The 18,531-nt window shown below is 37.8% G+C and overlaps 1 protein-coding gene across 5 annotated transcripts in view; it reads right to left on the bottom strand.

Annotated features, from left to right (window-relative positions):
* The window catches only part of LOC111158477 (solute carrier family 12 member 6), an 89,436-nt gene that overhangs the window by 7,135 nt on the left and 63,770 nt on the right, over window positions 1-18,531 (bottom strand). For all 5 annotated transcript variants that reach the window (XM_022520521.1, XM_022520530.1, XM_022520557.1 and 2 more), the window contains 14 exons: window positions 16,611-16,665; window positions 15,289-15,419; window positions 14,180-14,421; window positions 11,950-12,164; window positions 10,794-10,952; window positions 10,520-10,618; window positions 10,212-10,269; window positions 7,073-7,247; window positions 6,611-6,729; window positions 5,320-5,418; window positions 2,966-3,085; window positions 2,083-2,187; window positions 1,506-1,674; window positions 139-334 (listed from right to left, as the gene is read on the bottom strand). In XM_022520521.1, the coding sequence (XP_022376229.1) occupies window positions 139-334; window positions 1,506-1,674; window positions 2,083-2,187; window positions 2,966-3,085; window positions 5,320-5,418; window positions 6,611-6,729; window positions 7,073-7,247; window positions 10,212-10,269; window positions 10,520-10,618; window positions 10,794-10,952; window positions 11,950-12,164; window positions 14,180-14,421; window positions 15,289-15,419; window positions 16,611-16,665 (1,942 nt within the window). The remainder of the gene's footprint in view (window positions 1-138; window positions 335-1,505; window positions 1,675-2,082; window positions 2,188-2,965; window positions 3,086-5,319; window positions 5,419-6,610; window positions 6,730-7,072; window positions 7,248-10,211; window positions 10,270-10,519; window positions 10,619-10,793; window positions 10,953-11,949; window positions 12,165-14,179; window positions 14,422-15,288; window positions 15,420-16,610; window positions 16,666-18,531) is intronic.

The following is an 18,531-nucleotide window of genomic DNA, read 5'->3' as shown; positions in this document are numbered from 1 at the left end:
TCTTTAGTCCCTTATAGGACTATGCTTCAGCAATGGCACAGTCTCTACTTTGGAGGCTATGGGGTGGGACTAAGGCAACAGAGGTTTGACTGTATCCCCTATATGGGCCCTTTGGATAAAATGAAAAGTGTTCTGTACCAATAAAAGTCTTCCATGCTCGGGCATCTTCACTCTGGCGCCAACCATTAGGCCATCCCATCACCACCGTGTTGTGCTTCATGCCTCCAAGGCCACATGACTGGATAAGGTGGGAAATGCCCTCCCTCAGCTTGGCGGCCACCACCAGCTGGCAGAACCCTTTCACCTTCTCTGCCTCCATTAGATGCTTTATAGTCTGAAAAAGAGAATCTCAATGCTGAATTGCTTCACCCTTTTTCACTCTCTTAAGTGCTTACTACATATAGCACTGGTTGACTACATAGAGTTCTTCTGCCTTTTCCTCTGTAACATACCAAACAAATCAAGAACAGGGATCTTCATAAAACGAATATTCAATATTCTTTCTTAACTGACCAGGAGGAGTGTGAACATGATCTGCTTCCTTCCTCAATCACCCTGATGCCCCGACTCATACTATTAGAAACTCAATATGATGATTCAGTTTCACTTAAGAATTTCCTCAGGTATGTTTTTTCATTTCTCCTATTTTCATCTGTTTTGATATTTTAATGGTGATTACTGATGAACATTGTCTTTGCTTTGCTATTATTTATTCAAGCCAATTTGAGATAATATTTCATTCATTCTTACTCCACTCTCTTAGTGGAAAGACGAAGGGAATAATGGCGTAGAAGTAAGACAGGATTTTCCTGAAGGCAGAGATTAAGTCAGTGGTGTAGCAAGGGTAATAAGCAAGGTTTATTGATTTCCAACCCTGTGTTTTTTATTTATTTTTACCATCATTCCAGACTAATGTTTCTTCAAGCATTTCTAGTTTTTAGGGTTTCAAAGTATTCCAAAATGAATCCAGTAAAATTTTTGAAAGGTAATTGTATGTTTCTCTGAACAGCAGGGTTGGTTTTATCATTAAAATAAGTATTAGAGTCAAAACTGCTTTCTTCTTTAGGAGAACTTACACTTGGCAAGTTAATCAAAAGTAAAACAACCTTGGTCATGACACCAATGTAGGCTGGTAAGGAGAAAGGAAAGTTCGTTCATGGCCCCTTGTCATCAGAATGAGCAGAACCATCTCCACAGTTCAAAGGATAGATTTATTTACATGACTTCTCTGAGGCCCGAGTCAATGTTTAGAATCTATTTGGAAACAGTGCTTAGCCTTGACAATCTTGGAAGTTTAGTAACGCTTTTTAAATGGAAAATATAAATTATTATCTTCTGGTTCATCTTATTATTTGGGAGACGATGATTGTTCAAAAGTTAGCATTAAGAAGGAAACCTCCCAGAACATGCAGGAAAGCGATTAACTGAGAAATATGATGTCTGACAACTTAACATCACAAAATCATAAGCTAAATTCTACTAAGTCAATAAGCCTTGACTCTCACCTGCTCAGCAGCTAAAGCTTCCCCGTAGTTCTCCAGGAAGTTCCCCACAATGACAGAGCCCACAATAGTGAGACCCTTTCCTGCTTTAAGTTGTGAGGCAAAGGTGAGGAGGCGAGGATGCTTGACATGTAAGTCTTCATCTAATTTCAGCAATACAAGTAACTGAGGCCTGTAAAGAGGTTGGTGGGAGAGTGGGAGGGAAAAAACACTTTGGGTTTGGGGAACAGAATGATAAATTCTACCCTTTAATTCAGGAGATCTAAATAAAACATGTAAATGGGAAGAAGGAAGAGATTAGAGGAAACAATAGGATGAAGTTGTAGTTTATTTGAATCCTCCCAGTATTACCACAGATTGATCATTCTGCAAGGAACAAAAAAATGGCAGAAGTCTAGATCAGATACCCCATGAAGCAAAGAGAATAAAGTATGAAGGATCTGGAATCATTCAAAACAGGTCCTTTACACCATTTCTGTGAGCCGCCTGAATTCCTTATCCTATAATCACTGAAGCACACAGTTCTGGGTGTTAACCATGTGCCAAACACCATAGCACTAAGCTCTACTGATTTCTTTACCTCCAGTTTTTAGTGTGTGGTGGTCCTTCTTCCAGCCGGAGCAAAGCAAACCGGGCTGCACTGAGGGACAGCCCACGGATTCCATCACCCCACTCTTTCTCCGCTCTGGGAGAAAAAAGAGAAAAAGGCAGAGACAAGTATCAACTATAGCAAGTACAATTTCAAAACAAGGTTTTATTTTTCTTTCTAAAACTAACATATGCATGCAGTAGAAAATTAAAACTCATATTAATTATTAATATAATGCTCTTAACATAATGAACCCATGAAAAGCAGATCCGTATTGCCCTTCAGCAATGGACCACACTGTACAATAAAAAAATTCAAAACAAAGGCTGGAAGGATCACTCGCTCAGTCTTCTATGTAACTGTTCAAAAGCAATGATGTAAAATAGCAATTTGGAGAAGGAAATTACAACAGACCCAAAGATTAATTTAATTTTGAAAATAATGGGGAGAAAGCAAAATTCAATGTAATCTTCTGAACCAGTGTTATTTATTCCTAATTTTTGTAAGTTTTTTCTGTAGTCTTAGTTGTTATGAAGTTACTCAGTATTAATTTCTTTTTCATTTCAGAGATTATACCTTAACTGAAGAGAGAAGCAAAAATACTTATATTTGTGTTAGACTTTAATATCATTATTTTGACATGGCCTTTTAGCAACTTTTTAAATTGATCTGTTCATACTTTCTCAATGGGTTTCCCTTATTGATTCTGTAGTTTGTGTCTGTAAGATGGCTAAAAGAATTTGGGGTTATAGAGTTTAGTTGCAGTTAAATGAGGCTGTCTGGATCCTTAATGCAATTTTCACTGAGCTGGCTCTACCAAACTTGTCCATTTTGATACCTGTAGCAGTAATCAAGGTCAAATCCACAGACTCACCCTTGGTACTCGATGTACTTGTAGATCATACCAGCTATTACCATAGCTACAATGGCATAATACCAGGAAGAAATGAACATCAGAGCCAGACAGATACTCATTCCCATGAAAGAGAGGGCCCTAGAAAATTAAAAACCAAAACACAAACAAGAAAATGTTTATCTAAGCAGCTAAAAAAGAAGTCTGTGCTAGAGGTGCTTCTCAAACTGGTGAAGGATTGTTATTATCTTTTTAATTCCAACATACTGCACATTGAACTTTTATAAAATGCAATAAAAATGAATTATTAGAAAAATTACTATATGACCGGATGCTGTGAGAATATCAAATTGCTATTAAAGTTTCAAAATGATTTTTCTCAATTATTATAGTTATCTTATCATGGACTGCGATAGTCAGCAAATCTGCACCGAGGCCCGAACCATCCTTTGTGCTGATGTTTCCCACTGCTGGAAAAATATATAAATGAACAGGTTGTAATGAAAGTTATCTGTAGGTGTGAGGATAATAAATACCTACTTAGCAAAGCAAGACTGGGGCACATAGAATTATTAACATGATCTTTTTTTTTTAAAGTATTTATTCATTTATTTGACAGACAGAGATCACAAGTAGGCAGAGAGGCAGGCAGAGAGAGAGGAAGGGAAGCAGGCTCCCTGCTATGCAAAGAGCCTGATGCGGGGCTCAATCCCAGGACCCCAGGATCATGACCTGAGCCACGAAGGCAGAGGCTTTAACCCACTGAGTCACCCAGGCGCCCCTGAACATGGTCTTTTAAAAAGAAGTATCTCATGTAAATATTGCTTAAAACCTTAGGAACATTCCTTAGCATCATGCAGAACCCACTAAAGAAAATCTGCCATTAGTTTTCTTACTTTACATAAGAGAATCCTGGCAGAGAGGTGCCCGAGTAAGTTGTGGGTTAAGTGTCCAACTCTTGATTTTGGCTCAAGTCATGCACTCAGGGTCCTGGGATAGAGCTATGCATTGGGCTCAGCGCTAAGTGTGGAGTTTGCTTAAGATTCTCTTTCTCGGAGTGCCCAGGTGGTTCAATCAGTTAAGTGTCTGCCTTTAGCTCAGGTCCTGATCTCAGGGTCCTGGGACTGAGCCCCACATCAGGTTCCCTGCTCATCAGGAAGCCTGTTTCTCCCTCTCCCTTTCCCAATCCCCCTGCTTGTGCTCTCTTGCTCTGTCAAATCAATAAATAAAAAGTCTCTCTCTCCCTTTGCCCCCCCAACATGTGGTGGCTCTCTCTCTCTCACTGTCTCCCTCTAAAAAAAAAGGAGAGAGAGAAACTTGGCAGAGAATGATGAAATGCCTGTTTTGATCAAATAGATTAAGTAGACAACCATGCTTACTGAAGTTCTTCTGTGTACAGAATGAACTTCTTAGCTCTATGATGAATCAAAGAGTGAACAGGAGAGTTGTTAATATGGAGAAAATTATCTCTAATAAAAACATAGGAGAAGGATAAAGGGAAAAGCTAACAAAGCAAAACAGTAACGCAACAAAGTTCATAGTGAACATTTAATTAAGGTTAAAGCTAGAAAGAGGATTAGAGGTGATAATATCAGTGAGGATTTAAATTTTTGCCACATAAAGGTCACACTAGTGCCTACCACTGGTGAGTGAAGTCAGGAAAGGGTCAAGGAGGAAGGCAGCACAGAGGAATGTAGCAACAGGTGCACACAGGACATATTAAAGAACCTTTAGCTATGACAGGAAGGAAATGAGGAGGAGATAGGACGGCAGCTAAAAGCGGGATGACTCCCTTAGTGGTGGAGATGTGAAGGCAGCAGCTGTAGCAACGTTTCACTGTGAGCTTTACTATGTAGCAGGATGATAAAATTAAATTTGATATCGTTATGTGTTTTGTTAAAAGCTACAAAGCTAGGGAATTGTAGAGCTGACACTGAGCTAAGGTCATCTGACTCCACAGCTCATACTCTTACCTGCTAAATGAACCTCATAAGGAAGAGAGTTCGAGAATGAAAACTGATGAGAAAATAAGAATGAAGACAGAAAGGGGTGAAGCCCAGTGCTTAGCTAAGAAGGAAATGGGAAAACAAATAACACGAAGGGTAGGCTGGTTTAACCTGAAGAACGCAGCAGGCTGGAAATACAATTTCATAGTTCCGGTCTTTATTCTCAAGTAGGTGTTATAAATTATAAAGTGAACTATTAAAAAACATGGTAATATGGTAGAAATTCAGGTGATCACTGAAGCTGAAACAGGAAGTACAGGATAGCTGGCCAAGAAAAATTTTATTAACCAACCCAGAATCTCCTACGTTTCTAGTTCATGACAGGTTCTCTCCAAACGTGGGGAAGAAAAAGAAAAAGAACTGACTTACCAGTGGTAGTAGCGGAACCGGGGTCTCCAGTTAGGTGTTCGAAGTAATGTTTGTAATGCACATGCCAAATTCACAAAGAGGTAACACATAAGGAAAAACCTGGCAGAATAAAAATAGTAAAAGGCATGATTATTATTGTAAAATGATTCTCCAAGGGTTATTGTAAATAGAGACCTTTGTTGTTTTTAAGCCTCTGTTCTAGCTCACTACGGCCTTTAAGACTAGGATGTAGAGAAATTTAACTTCTCCCCACGAACTTGCTCATTTTTCTGTGTTCTCTCACAGTGAAAGACACATCCACTCTTTACCCAGTTGTTTTTGGGATAATCCAAGTTTCCTCTTTGTTACTCATCTTTGTTCCAAATTAACTTATCAAGTCCTATGGATTCTACCTATTTACACATTTTAAAACCTTTCCCCTCCCTTCCACCTCTACTGCTATCACCTTAGTTCAGGATCTCATTTCTTCCTTGCTGGATTAAATAAGCTTACGGGTGGCATTCCCAGCCCAATTTCAGCCTCCTTCTCACTTGTCTTTTATACCAAACTGATCATTCTGAAACATAAACATGATCTCAAAGGATCACTCACAACCTCCAGGTAAAAGTTCCAGGTCTTTTGTGACCTGGCTCTACCTGCTTCTCTGCTCAGCTACTCTGAACAATCACACTCCATTCTATCCAAGCCAAACTACTTTGAATTCTCAGATGTGCTACGCGGTTTCATTCCCAATTCCTTTACACACATTCTGCGTCTGGAACATCTCACTCTTTCGTTGCTTAGTAAATAACCAGTCCTTTTTCAAGATGCAAGTGTCTCCTTCCCTAGAAAACCTTTCTTGAATCTCAGTCCCTTTGAGCTCTTACAGCAGTGTTCACCTTTACCATAGTTCTCATCCCACTACACAGGATTACTGGTCTCTCTCTCTCTCATCAGTTCCTTAGGGTTCTGTCATTCATCTTTGTATTCCTAGCATGCTGCCCAGTGCCAGGCAGGTATTAAGTCATTACTAAGTTGCAGCTGAAGGATCAAAGTTAACAGCAGCAGTAAAAGCTACAACCAGCTGATAATGAATAAGAAATGAAGGCAAAGAACTTTTGAAGTTATACAGGTAGGAAGAAACCATGATGATTTATAAAAGTTAGCCTTGAAGTTCTTAGGAATATGTATTATTTAGGTGAAGTTACACCTGTACTTGGCTCACTCTTTTATCACTACCGTTATATGCCTGATGGAAATCAACATGTACTACACATCATATAAGCAAGAAAAAACAAAGAGAAGAACTTACATGGAAAGAATTGGGGCCACAAGATCCAGGGAGGCGATAAGAATCCCCAGCTCTGCAATGGCAGCAGTTAGAAGTAAAGCCCAGGTAGGTTCCCCGTTGGCTTTGCTGTGACCAAAAACCTGTACAGAGAAGGGAAATATCAGACATTATTCAGACAATATTGACAAATATCAGACAATATTCCCCACCAGGTGGTGAGGAATGTCTGAGTCAATGTTCCCTGATTCCTCTATGCTACAGTTTCAGATATATGACGGATAATAGTGTTAACAACTGTGGTATCTTTTAAATAACTTTACCCTACTCACATATAAACTCAACCCCCATAGCGACTTAGGTTTTGTACAAAAAACCCACATCTTCACATTGTATGATCTAGTAATTCCTAAGCCTATGAAGACCCACACAGTTTCTCATAAAATCTGACAAAAAGGAAATAGGGTATGGGAAAGGGACACTCACCCTCAGAAAGGGTATGATGTTATCCTTGGCTATTGCCTGTAGCAGCCTTGGTGCACCTGTGAGACTCTGAAGTCCAGCCCCACACGTGGAGAAGAAGGAGCCAATAACAATCACCCATGGGGAAGGCCAAGATAAGGTACCCACCACCAGATTACCTTTCACAGCATCCCCAAACCTGTGTAAGAAATGAGAGTACGGAAATTTATACTGAAAGACTAGAGAAACATTCACCTAATTTTTTCTGTTTATAATTTTTTAGAGAATTAAAATTGAGACAAACATAAGTATTAAGAAATGTAAAGGTAGGCAGATTTGATTTATATTAAGAAAAAATAATCTGTAGACCCAGAAAATAAAGCTAAACTTCAATTATAGCTTCCCCCCCAAAATATCAAAGTATCTGTGCTCTTTGCAAAAAAAATTGGAAAAATACAAAAAATATGAAAACCAGGAAGAAATCCATAATCACAACATAACTGGTAATATTTAGTATACTTTCACATTTGAATCTGTTCACTGTTTTTAAAAATACAGATGAGATCACAGTACACCTGTAATTCCACATTTTTAACTTACATTTTCCTATGTCATGAAAAACTTTTCAGGAATAAAAATTTTAGTGGTTTTAACAATATTGCATCATAATTTACATAATCCATTTCTCTAGTGTTGATTTTACACTATGGAAAATAATGTGACTAACATCTTTATGCACATATCTACATTCACACATCCCAGATTTGCTCCCTTATGGCAGATTCCTAAGAGGGAATAACTGCAGTAAAAGGGATCACTATCTAAAATATTTCAAAATCACTACCAAAATGGTAGTGATTTCCAGAAAGGTTATAATACATTTTATTTCCACTGGAAGTATATGAAGGTTTAAGTTTTATAGTACATACCTATTTCACACCAGCCTTGAGTATTAAAATTTTAAAAGTCAGTCCTAATTTGATGGGTTCATGTGATCTCATTGTTTAATTATTTATGGTTTTAACCATCTTTTATTCAGTATGACACACAAAAAGTAATGTACAAAAAAAATGTACACTTCAATAAATTTTCACAGAACATCCATGCAGCTACTATCTAGTCAAGGAACAGAACACTGCCACCACCCAAAAGTTGCTCTTATGCCTACTGGCCAACACTAGCCCTTTTGTCCCCCCCACCACTGTTCTTTTAATACTATGTCATTTTGCCTGTTTTTAAATTTTCAATAAATGAAATAAGGTATACGTCTTCTGTTTCTTTCACTCAACATTGTGAAATTCATCCTATTTTCTTTGTGTATAGCTGTGGTTCATTTATTTTTCATTGCTCTATGGTTTTCCACTCCATTTCCATTATGAATACATAATTTATCCATTCTACTACTGATGAACATTTTAACTTATTTCCAGATTTTGACTATTAATGATAATAGTGCTGTGAGAATTCTTATCCATGATTCTTAATGCATGAGTGCATGAATTTCTTCTCGGTCATAAGGTATGTGTACGTTCAACTTTAGAAGATAACGACCAACAGTTTTTTTTTTTAAGTTTTTATTTATTTATTTAACAGAGAGACACAGTGAGAAAGGGAACACAAGCAGAGGGAGTGATAGAGGGAGAAACAGGCTTCCTGCTAAGCAGGGAGCCCCACGTGGGGCTCGATGCCAGGACCCTGGGATCATGACCTGAGCTGAAGGCAGTGCCTTAACCAACCGAGCCACCCAGGCACCCCGATAATGACCAACAGTTTTTTAAAGGGATATTCCAGCTTACACTTTCAGTACTTTTTATATTATGGAGTAATTTACCAAAGCACATACACCCATGTATTTTCAGTGACAATAGTACAGTAATAGTAAACTGTGCTACTTATTCTTTTTTGTCAACAATATGCATATACAGCATCTACTGGGATTTCTATCCTAAAAGAACTTCATTGAGTCAGAAAGAGTGATATGAAAAGCTACAATGTATATGGTATGTGCAATACTGTAGTGGCTGAATAAGAAGGGGTGTATGGTTACCTCTGCTGGGTGAGTGTGAGAAAGATTCATGGGACAGAAGACACTCAGTCTAATCGTAGAGGATCGATGTGTCTGCTAGGAGGGAATTAACTGTTCTAAGCAAAGGAAACTGCGCAAACAAATGTGTGGCTGAGTATTTAGCATCAGGTTATGGCTGGAGCCCAGGGAGTTTACAAGGGAATGCTGGGAGAGGACATCAGAAAATGGTACACAGGGCCAGATCGAAATGATGGGTTTCAAGGGGCTTTTGGCAGGCTGTAAAGCAGGAAGGTTTGTATGATCTAATTTTGTGTTGTAGAAAAATCTAGTGGCAACAGGAAAGAAGGATTGAAGATGGTAATATTTAAAGGGAGATAATTACAATAATCTAGACAGAAGATCCCAGAGGCCTGGGAAAGGGGACGGGGGTAAAGAATAGTGGAAAGGAAGAGATCTACTGAGATGAAAGGTGGACTTCACAGGACTTAGAAACTAACTGGATGAGGGAACTGGTGGAAAAAGTCTAGGATGGCACCCATGTTTCTGTTTTAAGAAGCTGAATTGTGAGGCTAGTTAACTCCCCCAGATAGGGAAAATGGGAAGAGCTGTAGCAGGGTTAAGGGAAAGATTTTTCTAGGAATCTCTTACAAAAACATATTTTTTGCTCATAGAGGAAAGGAAAGGAAAGGAAAAACACTCAGCAACCTTCATGAATGAAATGAAGAAATTTTCAAGACTGTATTTAGAATGCTAAACAGATACATACTTATATGTCTCATAGAGGAGATGCTAGAGACACTTAAAAGTTTTTGTTTTATTTGTCTTAACTTGCTCTCCTTCACTTTTGGTTTTAGTTTTCCAACAGCTCTTCATGTGCAGGGAAGCCCTTGTGATACAGACAAATTCACTACTTTATTGAAATGCTATATTCATTGCATCTCACATATTTATAACAATATAACTGGTACTTATTATTCACTAACATTTTGGGAACTATATACATATATTTCCTAATTGTTAGTCATGATCTATACCTCAGGTTGGGTTTCGAGTTTATGATTGTCATGGGGCAAAGTGGAATGATCAGATAAAATGGAAGACAGACACATAAATATTACAAAGAGATCAACTACTTACTTGTCTCTAAGAACAACACCTTCAATACAGGCACCAAAAAGGACAACATTGCTTAAATCTACCATACTGAGAGTCAAGGAAGGTGATCTCCAACGCTCTGAGATAAAAAGTAAACACTCAGGATATTTCTTCTATCAGTAAAATGAGGTACTAAATTCACTAACGTTGTCAATTCTTCCTTGAATTTTAGAGCTGAGGTGGGTAGATTATCCAGTGAGAAGTGAGCTGGTAAGATAAAAGTATTGATCAGCCTCATTCCACAGATGTGCCTATGACTAAAACTCAGCCTAGATCTATGAAAAGGATACAGACAAAGGAGGTGGTCAGGATGGCGAGGATAGTGCCAATGGGAATAGACTTTTGAGCATCCTTCAGATCCCCAGATCTGTTTGATCCAGCCATGATACCTTTAGAGGAGGAAAAAAGAACAAGTTAACTTCTTGTTCCTGGACACTTTGATATTCATGCTGATACCAAAGACTGGAAGCAAATAAGAAGCTGGAGAATATAATTCTGTCTCCTAAGAAAAATCACTCCCTGGGTCTCCTAACTTCTAAAATAGAAAACAGCTCTTCTGCTTACCTGTGACAGAGGGAAAGAAGATCCCCACCAGAAGAGTAAAAGATGTGGTGATGTCAACAAGGACATATTCATGGTTTAAACTGCCTAAGACATCAGAAGATTTGGCTGAGGGCTTTTCAATTATCTCTCCCTTCGGTAGGTAATTACTCCAAAGATTCTCTGCAGTGGTAAGAAAAAGGTATATAAGCAACAGAAGTATGGAAAGAAGATAATTAGGTAATTTTCTACCTAAACAATATTCTAAATCAGATTCCTCATTTATATAGTTTTTAAAGGTATGTTTGCTTCTACATGAGCACATATATATCATACAATAAAGAACACATAAATAAAAACCTACTGTTCTTTCTCATCTGATTCAAATGTAATTTGACAAAGTGCTTTGTTACATACAAATGCAATTAAATACACAAATGCAAATTAGTAGAAGTTAGGTGGACTAAAGATGAATGCTCAGCAGCTTATTTTTTTTAAATTAGTAATCAATGCTATTTTTAACACCTTAGTGTAAAATTGCTTACATGCAAAGATATTTGTGGACCAAATAAGTCACTTAAGGCAAGAGTTTCAGAAATTGGGCTGAGTGAGGAAAACAGCACATGTGGCTGTGGTGACACTGAAAGCTCCATCTGGTTGTCACTGTGAGAAGAACATTGGCCATTTTACAGTAACACACAGGGTACTGTATTATTTTATCCTACTCTGAAAAAGGATTTGCTTAGCTCTGTTCTCAAAAGGAGGGAAATTTTATTTTTTAAAAATATTTTATTTATTTGTTTGAGAGAAAGAGAGAGAACAAGCAGGGAGAGCAGCAGAGGGAGGAGAAGCAGACTCCCTGCTGAGCAGGGGACCCAACAACGGACTTGATTCCAGGACCCTGGGATCATGAGCTGAACTGAAGGCCAATGCTCAACCAACTGAGCTACCCACGTGCCCCCAAAAGAGGGATATTTTAGCAGAAAGCGCCACAAGGGAGTCTGAAAAAGGGTAAGTTCACTAAAAGAAAAGCAGAAAGATGTTTAATTAATAGTGGTGTGCTGAGCTTGAGGAGGGAAGCGATGGTGTGGCAGTGAGACATGGACAACAGAAGAGTCTACAATGGAAAAGCCTGCTTTCCTGAGCAAATTAAAAACTTGTTCAAAACCTCCTGACTTACCTGTAATGACACCACTAGCCAATCCAGGAATGCCCTGGATTGAAGTGACATTATTGTGAATAAAGTATTCGTCACAGGTGGCATTGAAAAACTGACTTGAGTTACAGAAGAAGCCCCATAACTTTGACGGTACTGTCATGTTGTTAATTTCCTTGGTCTTAGAGCAAATATCAATGTGTCTTGATGAAAGGGTGCGGTTACCCAGCATGCAGACCCTAGTGAAAACAAACACAGAGAAAGAGGAAGTAAGGGTAAAAAAATAAAATAAAATAAAACAAAAGAAGGTAGGTTAGAAATAGGTTAGTAATGGAAAAAAACAAAAACAAAAACAAACCCTCATCTCTAGGAGGATGTGAAAGGACCTAACATTTATTGACTTGCTCTGTAGATGAAGATTAATTTACACTTTCTGCAAATTTATCCTGACAGCCATCTCACAAAATATGCATTAGTATTTCCATGTTGTGGATGGAGGAACTAAAGTTTAGGGCAATAAAATAGTCTGCCTGAGTCATACCGGTACCAGTAGTGATAGAGTTCAAACAGAAGAACTGTCTGAAGACACTATGCTTACTCATCTTCCAAATTTCCTAGGTTACTAACCAATTGTTAGGTCTAAAAGAATCCCAGAGTCCTTTTGTTCTTTCTAAAAAAAAAAAAAAAAGAAAAACAACAAAAAAAAACCCTCCCAATAAATTCTTTTTTGGCCTAGAAAAGCCTATGTTCATAATGACCCATTTGAAAATGTTACACTAAAGGTCAAACCTTCTGGCTACTGTTACAAGAAAGACAGCTTGGCTGGAATAAAAAGCACATCCCACTATGGCCTAAGAGAAAACTATTTTTGAACATGAGCCTAGACCCAGTGGGAGTGAGAGTATTTAAGGACATTACAAATAATAACTGCTGATTTTATTTTTTCCTTTAACCCAGGGCTATAAATATGAACAAAAGAATAATACACCCATAGTTAAAGTAACTCTCAAGAGGTACAAAGCGACTTTTTAAATCTGCAAAAATGATAGCATACATACATAATGAACCATATACCCATTACTCAGCTTCAACAACTCAACATTTCCCAGGCTTGTTTCATGCATTCCTCTAGGGAATTTGGTCTTCTTCTGGTCAATATTTTAAAGAAAATACCACACATCATGACCTTTTTCCCACCAAAAAGGAGAAGCATCAAAGGAGAACTTGAGGCAAAATGGAATTTCTCAAGTTAAGATATCCAGAATATAGCTTTCAAAACTTCCAGCTAATTTGCAGTCCCTCAATGAGCAGACTAAAAATTGAAGATGGAATCTATCACTAACATCATTTAGTACAGTAGAAGAAATACTGGACCAGGAGTTAGGAAATCAAAGGGTTCATGTTCTTTCTCTGCCATGAATTAACTTTGGGGCAAATCATTTAATCTCTAAAGATGTTTTTCATCTAAAAAAAAAACTATTTTTCTGTAATCAGGTTAAATCAACACAGGAGCGAGGAGTCTGATACCTAGATAATCCAGATGACTTTTCAAAGACAATTTCTGTAACAAGATTACAAACACAATTCAGTGCTAACCAATCTCTATGCCACTAGTCAAATAGAGAACAGGTGACTGGAGAGTTACCTAGCTGTACAAATCCATTACAATACTTCAAAAAATACACTTTAATGTACCTGCACTACTTATGCACTATGTATATCGTATCATATAATCTTTATATAGAGATACATATGCAAACAATGTGACATTTATTTCTCTTTACTTTATGACTAGAAAGTCTGCTATGGTATTCACAGCAGGCTAAAAAGTTTAATTCACTACAAATATTAAGGTAGGAGTGTAGATTTCTTTGATTCTCTTGATATTAATAACAGGAGTCCAACATTTAAGTACTTTACAAAGCTTGCTGGTAATAACTATACTATCATAAAGCTCTTCATGAATAGTTGTCCAAATATGCACAATCACTATAAGGAGGTTTTGAGAAAAACCTAGTATCTATATCATATCTATATCCAAATGATGTTCAGAGTTGCCAGTTCTATGCTTAGGACATTAGGAAGAGGATCAACATGAGAAGTTTGCTGGGAGGCTTCCTGCCTAGACACTAACTGAGCTGACCCACGAGCAAAATCTCCAAGAGACTGAAATTGTACTCTAAGTGATCGCATCACCAGATATTGTCAATGACTACCCAGTAAACGATGGCTGGCCAGAGAGACAGACACGTACGGGAAGTGTGGAGGGGCAAAAGAAGACTTGATAGCTCCAGCATAGATGGCCAAGATGGACACAATGACACAGGCCAGGAAAAGTGAGGCAAACTTGTTCACGTAGCGTACACCGATGAACACCACCAATACCATGAGGACCAAGAAGGCTGTGCCATAGACACGCATGTTATTGAGCATGGCTGCTGATTCCTTGAGTGCATCATCACTACGAAAGATGGCCGCTCGGGGGACAATGTATACCTGTTAAGCAAAAGAAGTAGAAAATGAGGTCATTTCAAAGTCATCAAGTAAAAGGGCTGTTGTAGTTTTGTTTTCACACAGGAAAGCAAAGCTAAGACAGAAAATGATTGGAGACTTAACCTAATTCCTACAGAAACTGGATATCATTTATCTTTTTCTTTTTTAAAGATTTTATTTATTTATTTGACAGACAAGATATCACAAGTAGGCAGAGAGAGAGGGGGAAGCAGTATCCCCAATGAGCAGAGAGCCTGATTCGAGGCTCGATCCCAGGAACCTGGGACCATGACCTGAGCCAAAGGCAGAGGCTTAACCCACTGAGCCACCCAGGTGTCCCTCATTTATCTTTTTTTTTTAAGTCTACATGCTATTCTGAATACCTACATTTCCAAATGGAAACAGCAAAAAAAGCTCTAGTAATCTATTCAAAGGGTTATATAAAATAATTAAGATTATCTTGAGTCCTACCTCACTATTCCTACTTACCTATGATTATTTTAAATAGTAAAAAAAAAATTCCAGTGAATAAAGAAATGAAAAACATTTTATTTAATTGGGATGAAGATATCAAAAAAGATAAAAACTTTTACTTTTTCCCTATTAGTGCAAGTCTTGCCTCAAGACTTTAACTTGATGGATGAAATGGTAGGGTGTTGGTAAATGGGTGGGAGGGAAGCAGTAGGCAGGCAAATGATACTCTCAACCTTTCTGACTTATGTTCACAAGAGGAAGTCAGTAACAGGTCAACAGTCAATCACTTGATTGATTCTGTAAATGGATCTCTCAGATGTTTTGTTACCAAACAACAAAATAAATCCAAATCTCTATCTTTTCTATACTGCAGACCACAATTAAGTCATTACTCACCAGAAAAATTTCAATGGCACCAAGGATATACATAGCAGCTGCAAATGTGGTACCAAGATAAAAGCAGAGGCCAACAGCCCCACCAAACTCTGGGCCCAGTGCCCGGGAAATCATAAAGTATGAGCCCCCAGCTAAAAGACAAAACAGAATGTAAGCAGGGTAAAGAAAGTACATCAGTAGGAAGAATGCAAACAGGTCCTAAATAAGAAGGATAAATGTTTCAAGTTTTTTTTTTTTTAACTCTGTAATAAAAAGTAGATTTGCTAATGGGAAGTTAAAAATAAAACCTTTATGGTAGAATATGCTGCACATCTAATGCTCCACATGAAGTAGCACCATTTGTCAGTATTGCTTAGGTAAACATCAGAGATCATTTACTACAGGCAGGAGACAGCCCAATAAAATATATTCTAAGAAAAGCTAGGAAGGCTACACGAACTAAGGACTCTAGCTTAGAACAGAGACTTTTCCTTTTTCTTTTCATTCAAGTATAGTTGACATAAATGGTATATTAGTTTCAAGTGTACAACACAGTGATCTGACGATTCTGTACGTTACGCACACCACACAATGTTATTACAATATGACTGAATGTATTCCCCATGCTATCCTTTTCATCCCTGTGACTTATTTTATTACTAGAAGTTTGTACCTCTTATTCCCTCTCACATATTTTGCCCATTCTTCCATTCCCCTCCTCTTTGACAACCACCAGTTTGTTATTCATGAGTCTGGTTTTCGTTCATTTATTTTTTTGGATTCCACATATAAGTAAAATCATATGGTATTTGTCTTTCTCCGTCTTATTTCACTTGCGTAAAGTGAAATAAGGTCCACCTGTGTTTGGCAAGATTTTGTTTTTTATGGTTGAATAATATTCTGGTGAGACAGAGAGAGAGACTGTCTCCACATCTTCATCTACTGATGGGCACTTAGGTTGCTTCCATATCTAGGTTATTATAAATAATGCAGCAAAAACTAGAGAGGTGCATCTATCTTTTTGAATTACTATTTTTCTTCTTCAGATAAATACCCAGCAGTGAAATTACTGGACTGTATGGATTTCTATCTTTAATTTTTTGAGGAACCTCCATGCTCTTTTCCGAAGCGGCTGCACCAGTTTATATTCCCCTTTACAACATAAAGAGATTCTTAAACAATGTATTCTGAAGTCAAAGTGTGAATGTCTATGACCAAGAGACTAAATAGTATTCTAGTCCTCGGAAGTTTGCACCTCTGACTTTATAGCATAAACATACAGTTTTTATAGCATAAACATATAGTCATTGACAATCCCTGAAATCCAATCTTAGCCTACTGACCTGGCACCACTCCATTAGTGGCAATGGCACTCATGGAGATAGCAGTCAACATTGTCTGTAAAGGAAGGGAAAGGAGATTTTTAAAAAATTAACACATAATGTATTATTTGTTTCAGGGGTACAGGTCTGTGATTCATCAGTCTTACACAATTCACAGTGCTCATCATAGCACATACTCTCCCCAATGTCCATCACCCAGTCACACTATCCCTCTTACCCCCCTACTCTCCAGCGACCCTCAGTTTGTTTCCTGAGATTAAGAGTCTCTTATGGTTTAAGGAGCCCTCTCTGGTTTCGTCTTATTTCATTTTTCCTTCCCTTCCCCTATGGTCCACTATCTTGTTTCTCAAATTCCTCATATCAGTGACATGTATAATACTTGTCTTTCTCTGATTTACTTATTTCGCTTAGCATAATACCCTCTAATTCCATCCACGTCATGGCAAATGTCAAGATTTTGGGTTTTTCGATGGCTGCATGATATTCCATTGTATATATATACCACATCTTCTTTATCCATTAATCTGTCAATGGACACCTGGGCTCTTTCCATAGTTTGGCTATTGTGGACATTGCTGCTATAAACCTTGGATGCACGTGCCCCTTTAGATCACTACATTTATATCTTTACGGTAAATACCCAGCAGTGTGATTGCTGGGTCCTAGGGTGAAAGGAGAAGATTGTTACTGTATTTCTCTACTATTTTCCTGCCTGTGGGTCTCAGAGCACTTTCTGAAAAATTAACTCTTACTTACCTTTATGAAGGGAGTTGGCTGCCATTCCTAATAGTACGGAAATGAGATGATGTGGTTCAACTCATTGCCCTCGTCACATTACTGTTATCTTGAATATTCTCTTAAAATGCTTCTGTATCGTAAGCAATAGGTTAGGTGCTAATAGGAGCTACTGATCTCACCCTGGTTTCCTAGTTAACCTCGAAAACAGATCAGAAACTAACTAAGGACTAGCTACAATTACAAGAACAATATTCAGTAAGGAGGGGAACCACTGAAGACTTCTGAACTAATAAAAACTCTATTTTGAAAACATTACCTGGTAGCAGCAGAGTATAAAATGGACTGCAGATAGGGAGCAGATGAAGGTGTAGTGACTTGTTACTAGGCTATTATAGTTCAGTGAAAATTAAGGACTGTAGTGCTAGTAACAGGAATATAAAGGAAGGGTTGTACGTAAGAGATTCCAGAGGGAGACTTGATCGACCTTGGTAGCTGAATAGATGTGAGAGGTAATCAAGGAGCCAAACATGGCCCTGAAGTTTTAAGACTAAGAAAGAGTAAAAAAAAAAAAAAAAAAAAAAGATGGTACTATTAATTTTGAGTTATTAATGATACAAACTGTGTCTTCTCATCCCGCTTTATATAGCACCCAGCTGAGCATAATGCATGAGGAGGATATAATAATGATGGTAATTAAAGAGGCCAACAGTTGAATAAAAAATAATTTTTTAATAATAACCAACTTATAATAAAATGGATAGATGTGGCTGGGATATGTGGATAAGAGGAGTTTAAATTCAAGATCAGAATGTTCTCAGTACAGTGGGGAAGAAGACCTGGAAACCACATCTGAATTTCTGAGGAACGGGTAACAGATGAGACTTCAAACAAAAGAAATACTCCTCACCTCAAACAACAATCAGTGTTCTTCCTTAATACTATATTGGAGTAGTACATCATTTTCTAACTTTGGTGCTATCAAACTCAAATGGTCTGTATTCTGAATTCTTTGAATCAAGGACTATATCTTCTACCTCCTCTACAAGTCTTCCTTTGTAATTTCCAGTACATCATCCTATGCATACAAGCAGCAAAGAGGAGACACTAAATAAATGAAAATCCTTCAGACTTTAATATCAAAATAATCTCTCCTGTTGAGATCATGAGTCTTTTCCTACTAGTC

Source organism: Enhydra lutris, unplaced genomic scaffold (genome assembly GCF_002288905.1).
Source record: "Enhydra lutris kenyoni isolate GAN:26980312 unplaced genomic scaffold, ASM228890v2 scaffoldscaffold4, whole genome shotgun sequence".
Classification (NCBI taxonomy): Eukaryota; Metazoa; Chordata; class Mammalia; order Carnivora; family Mustelidae; genus Enhydra; species Enhydra lutris.
The sequence above is the reverse complement of the archived record's forward strand: the minus strand, read 5'-3'. Positions and strand labels throughout refer to the sequence as shown.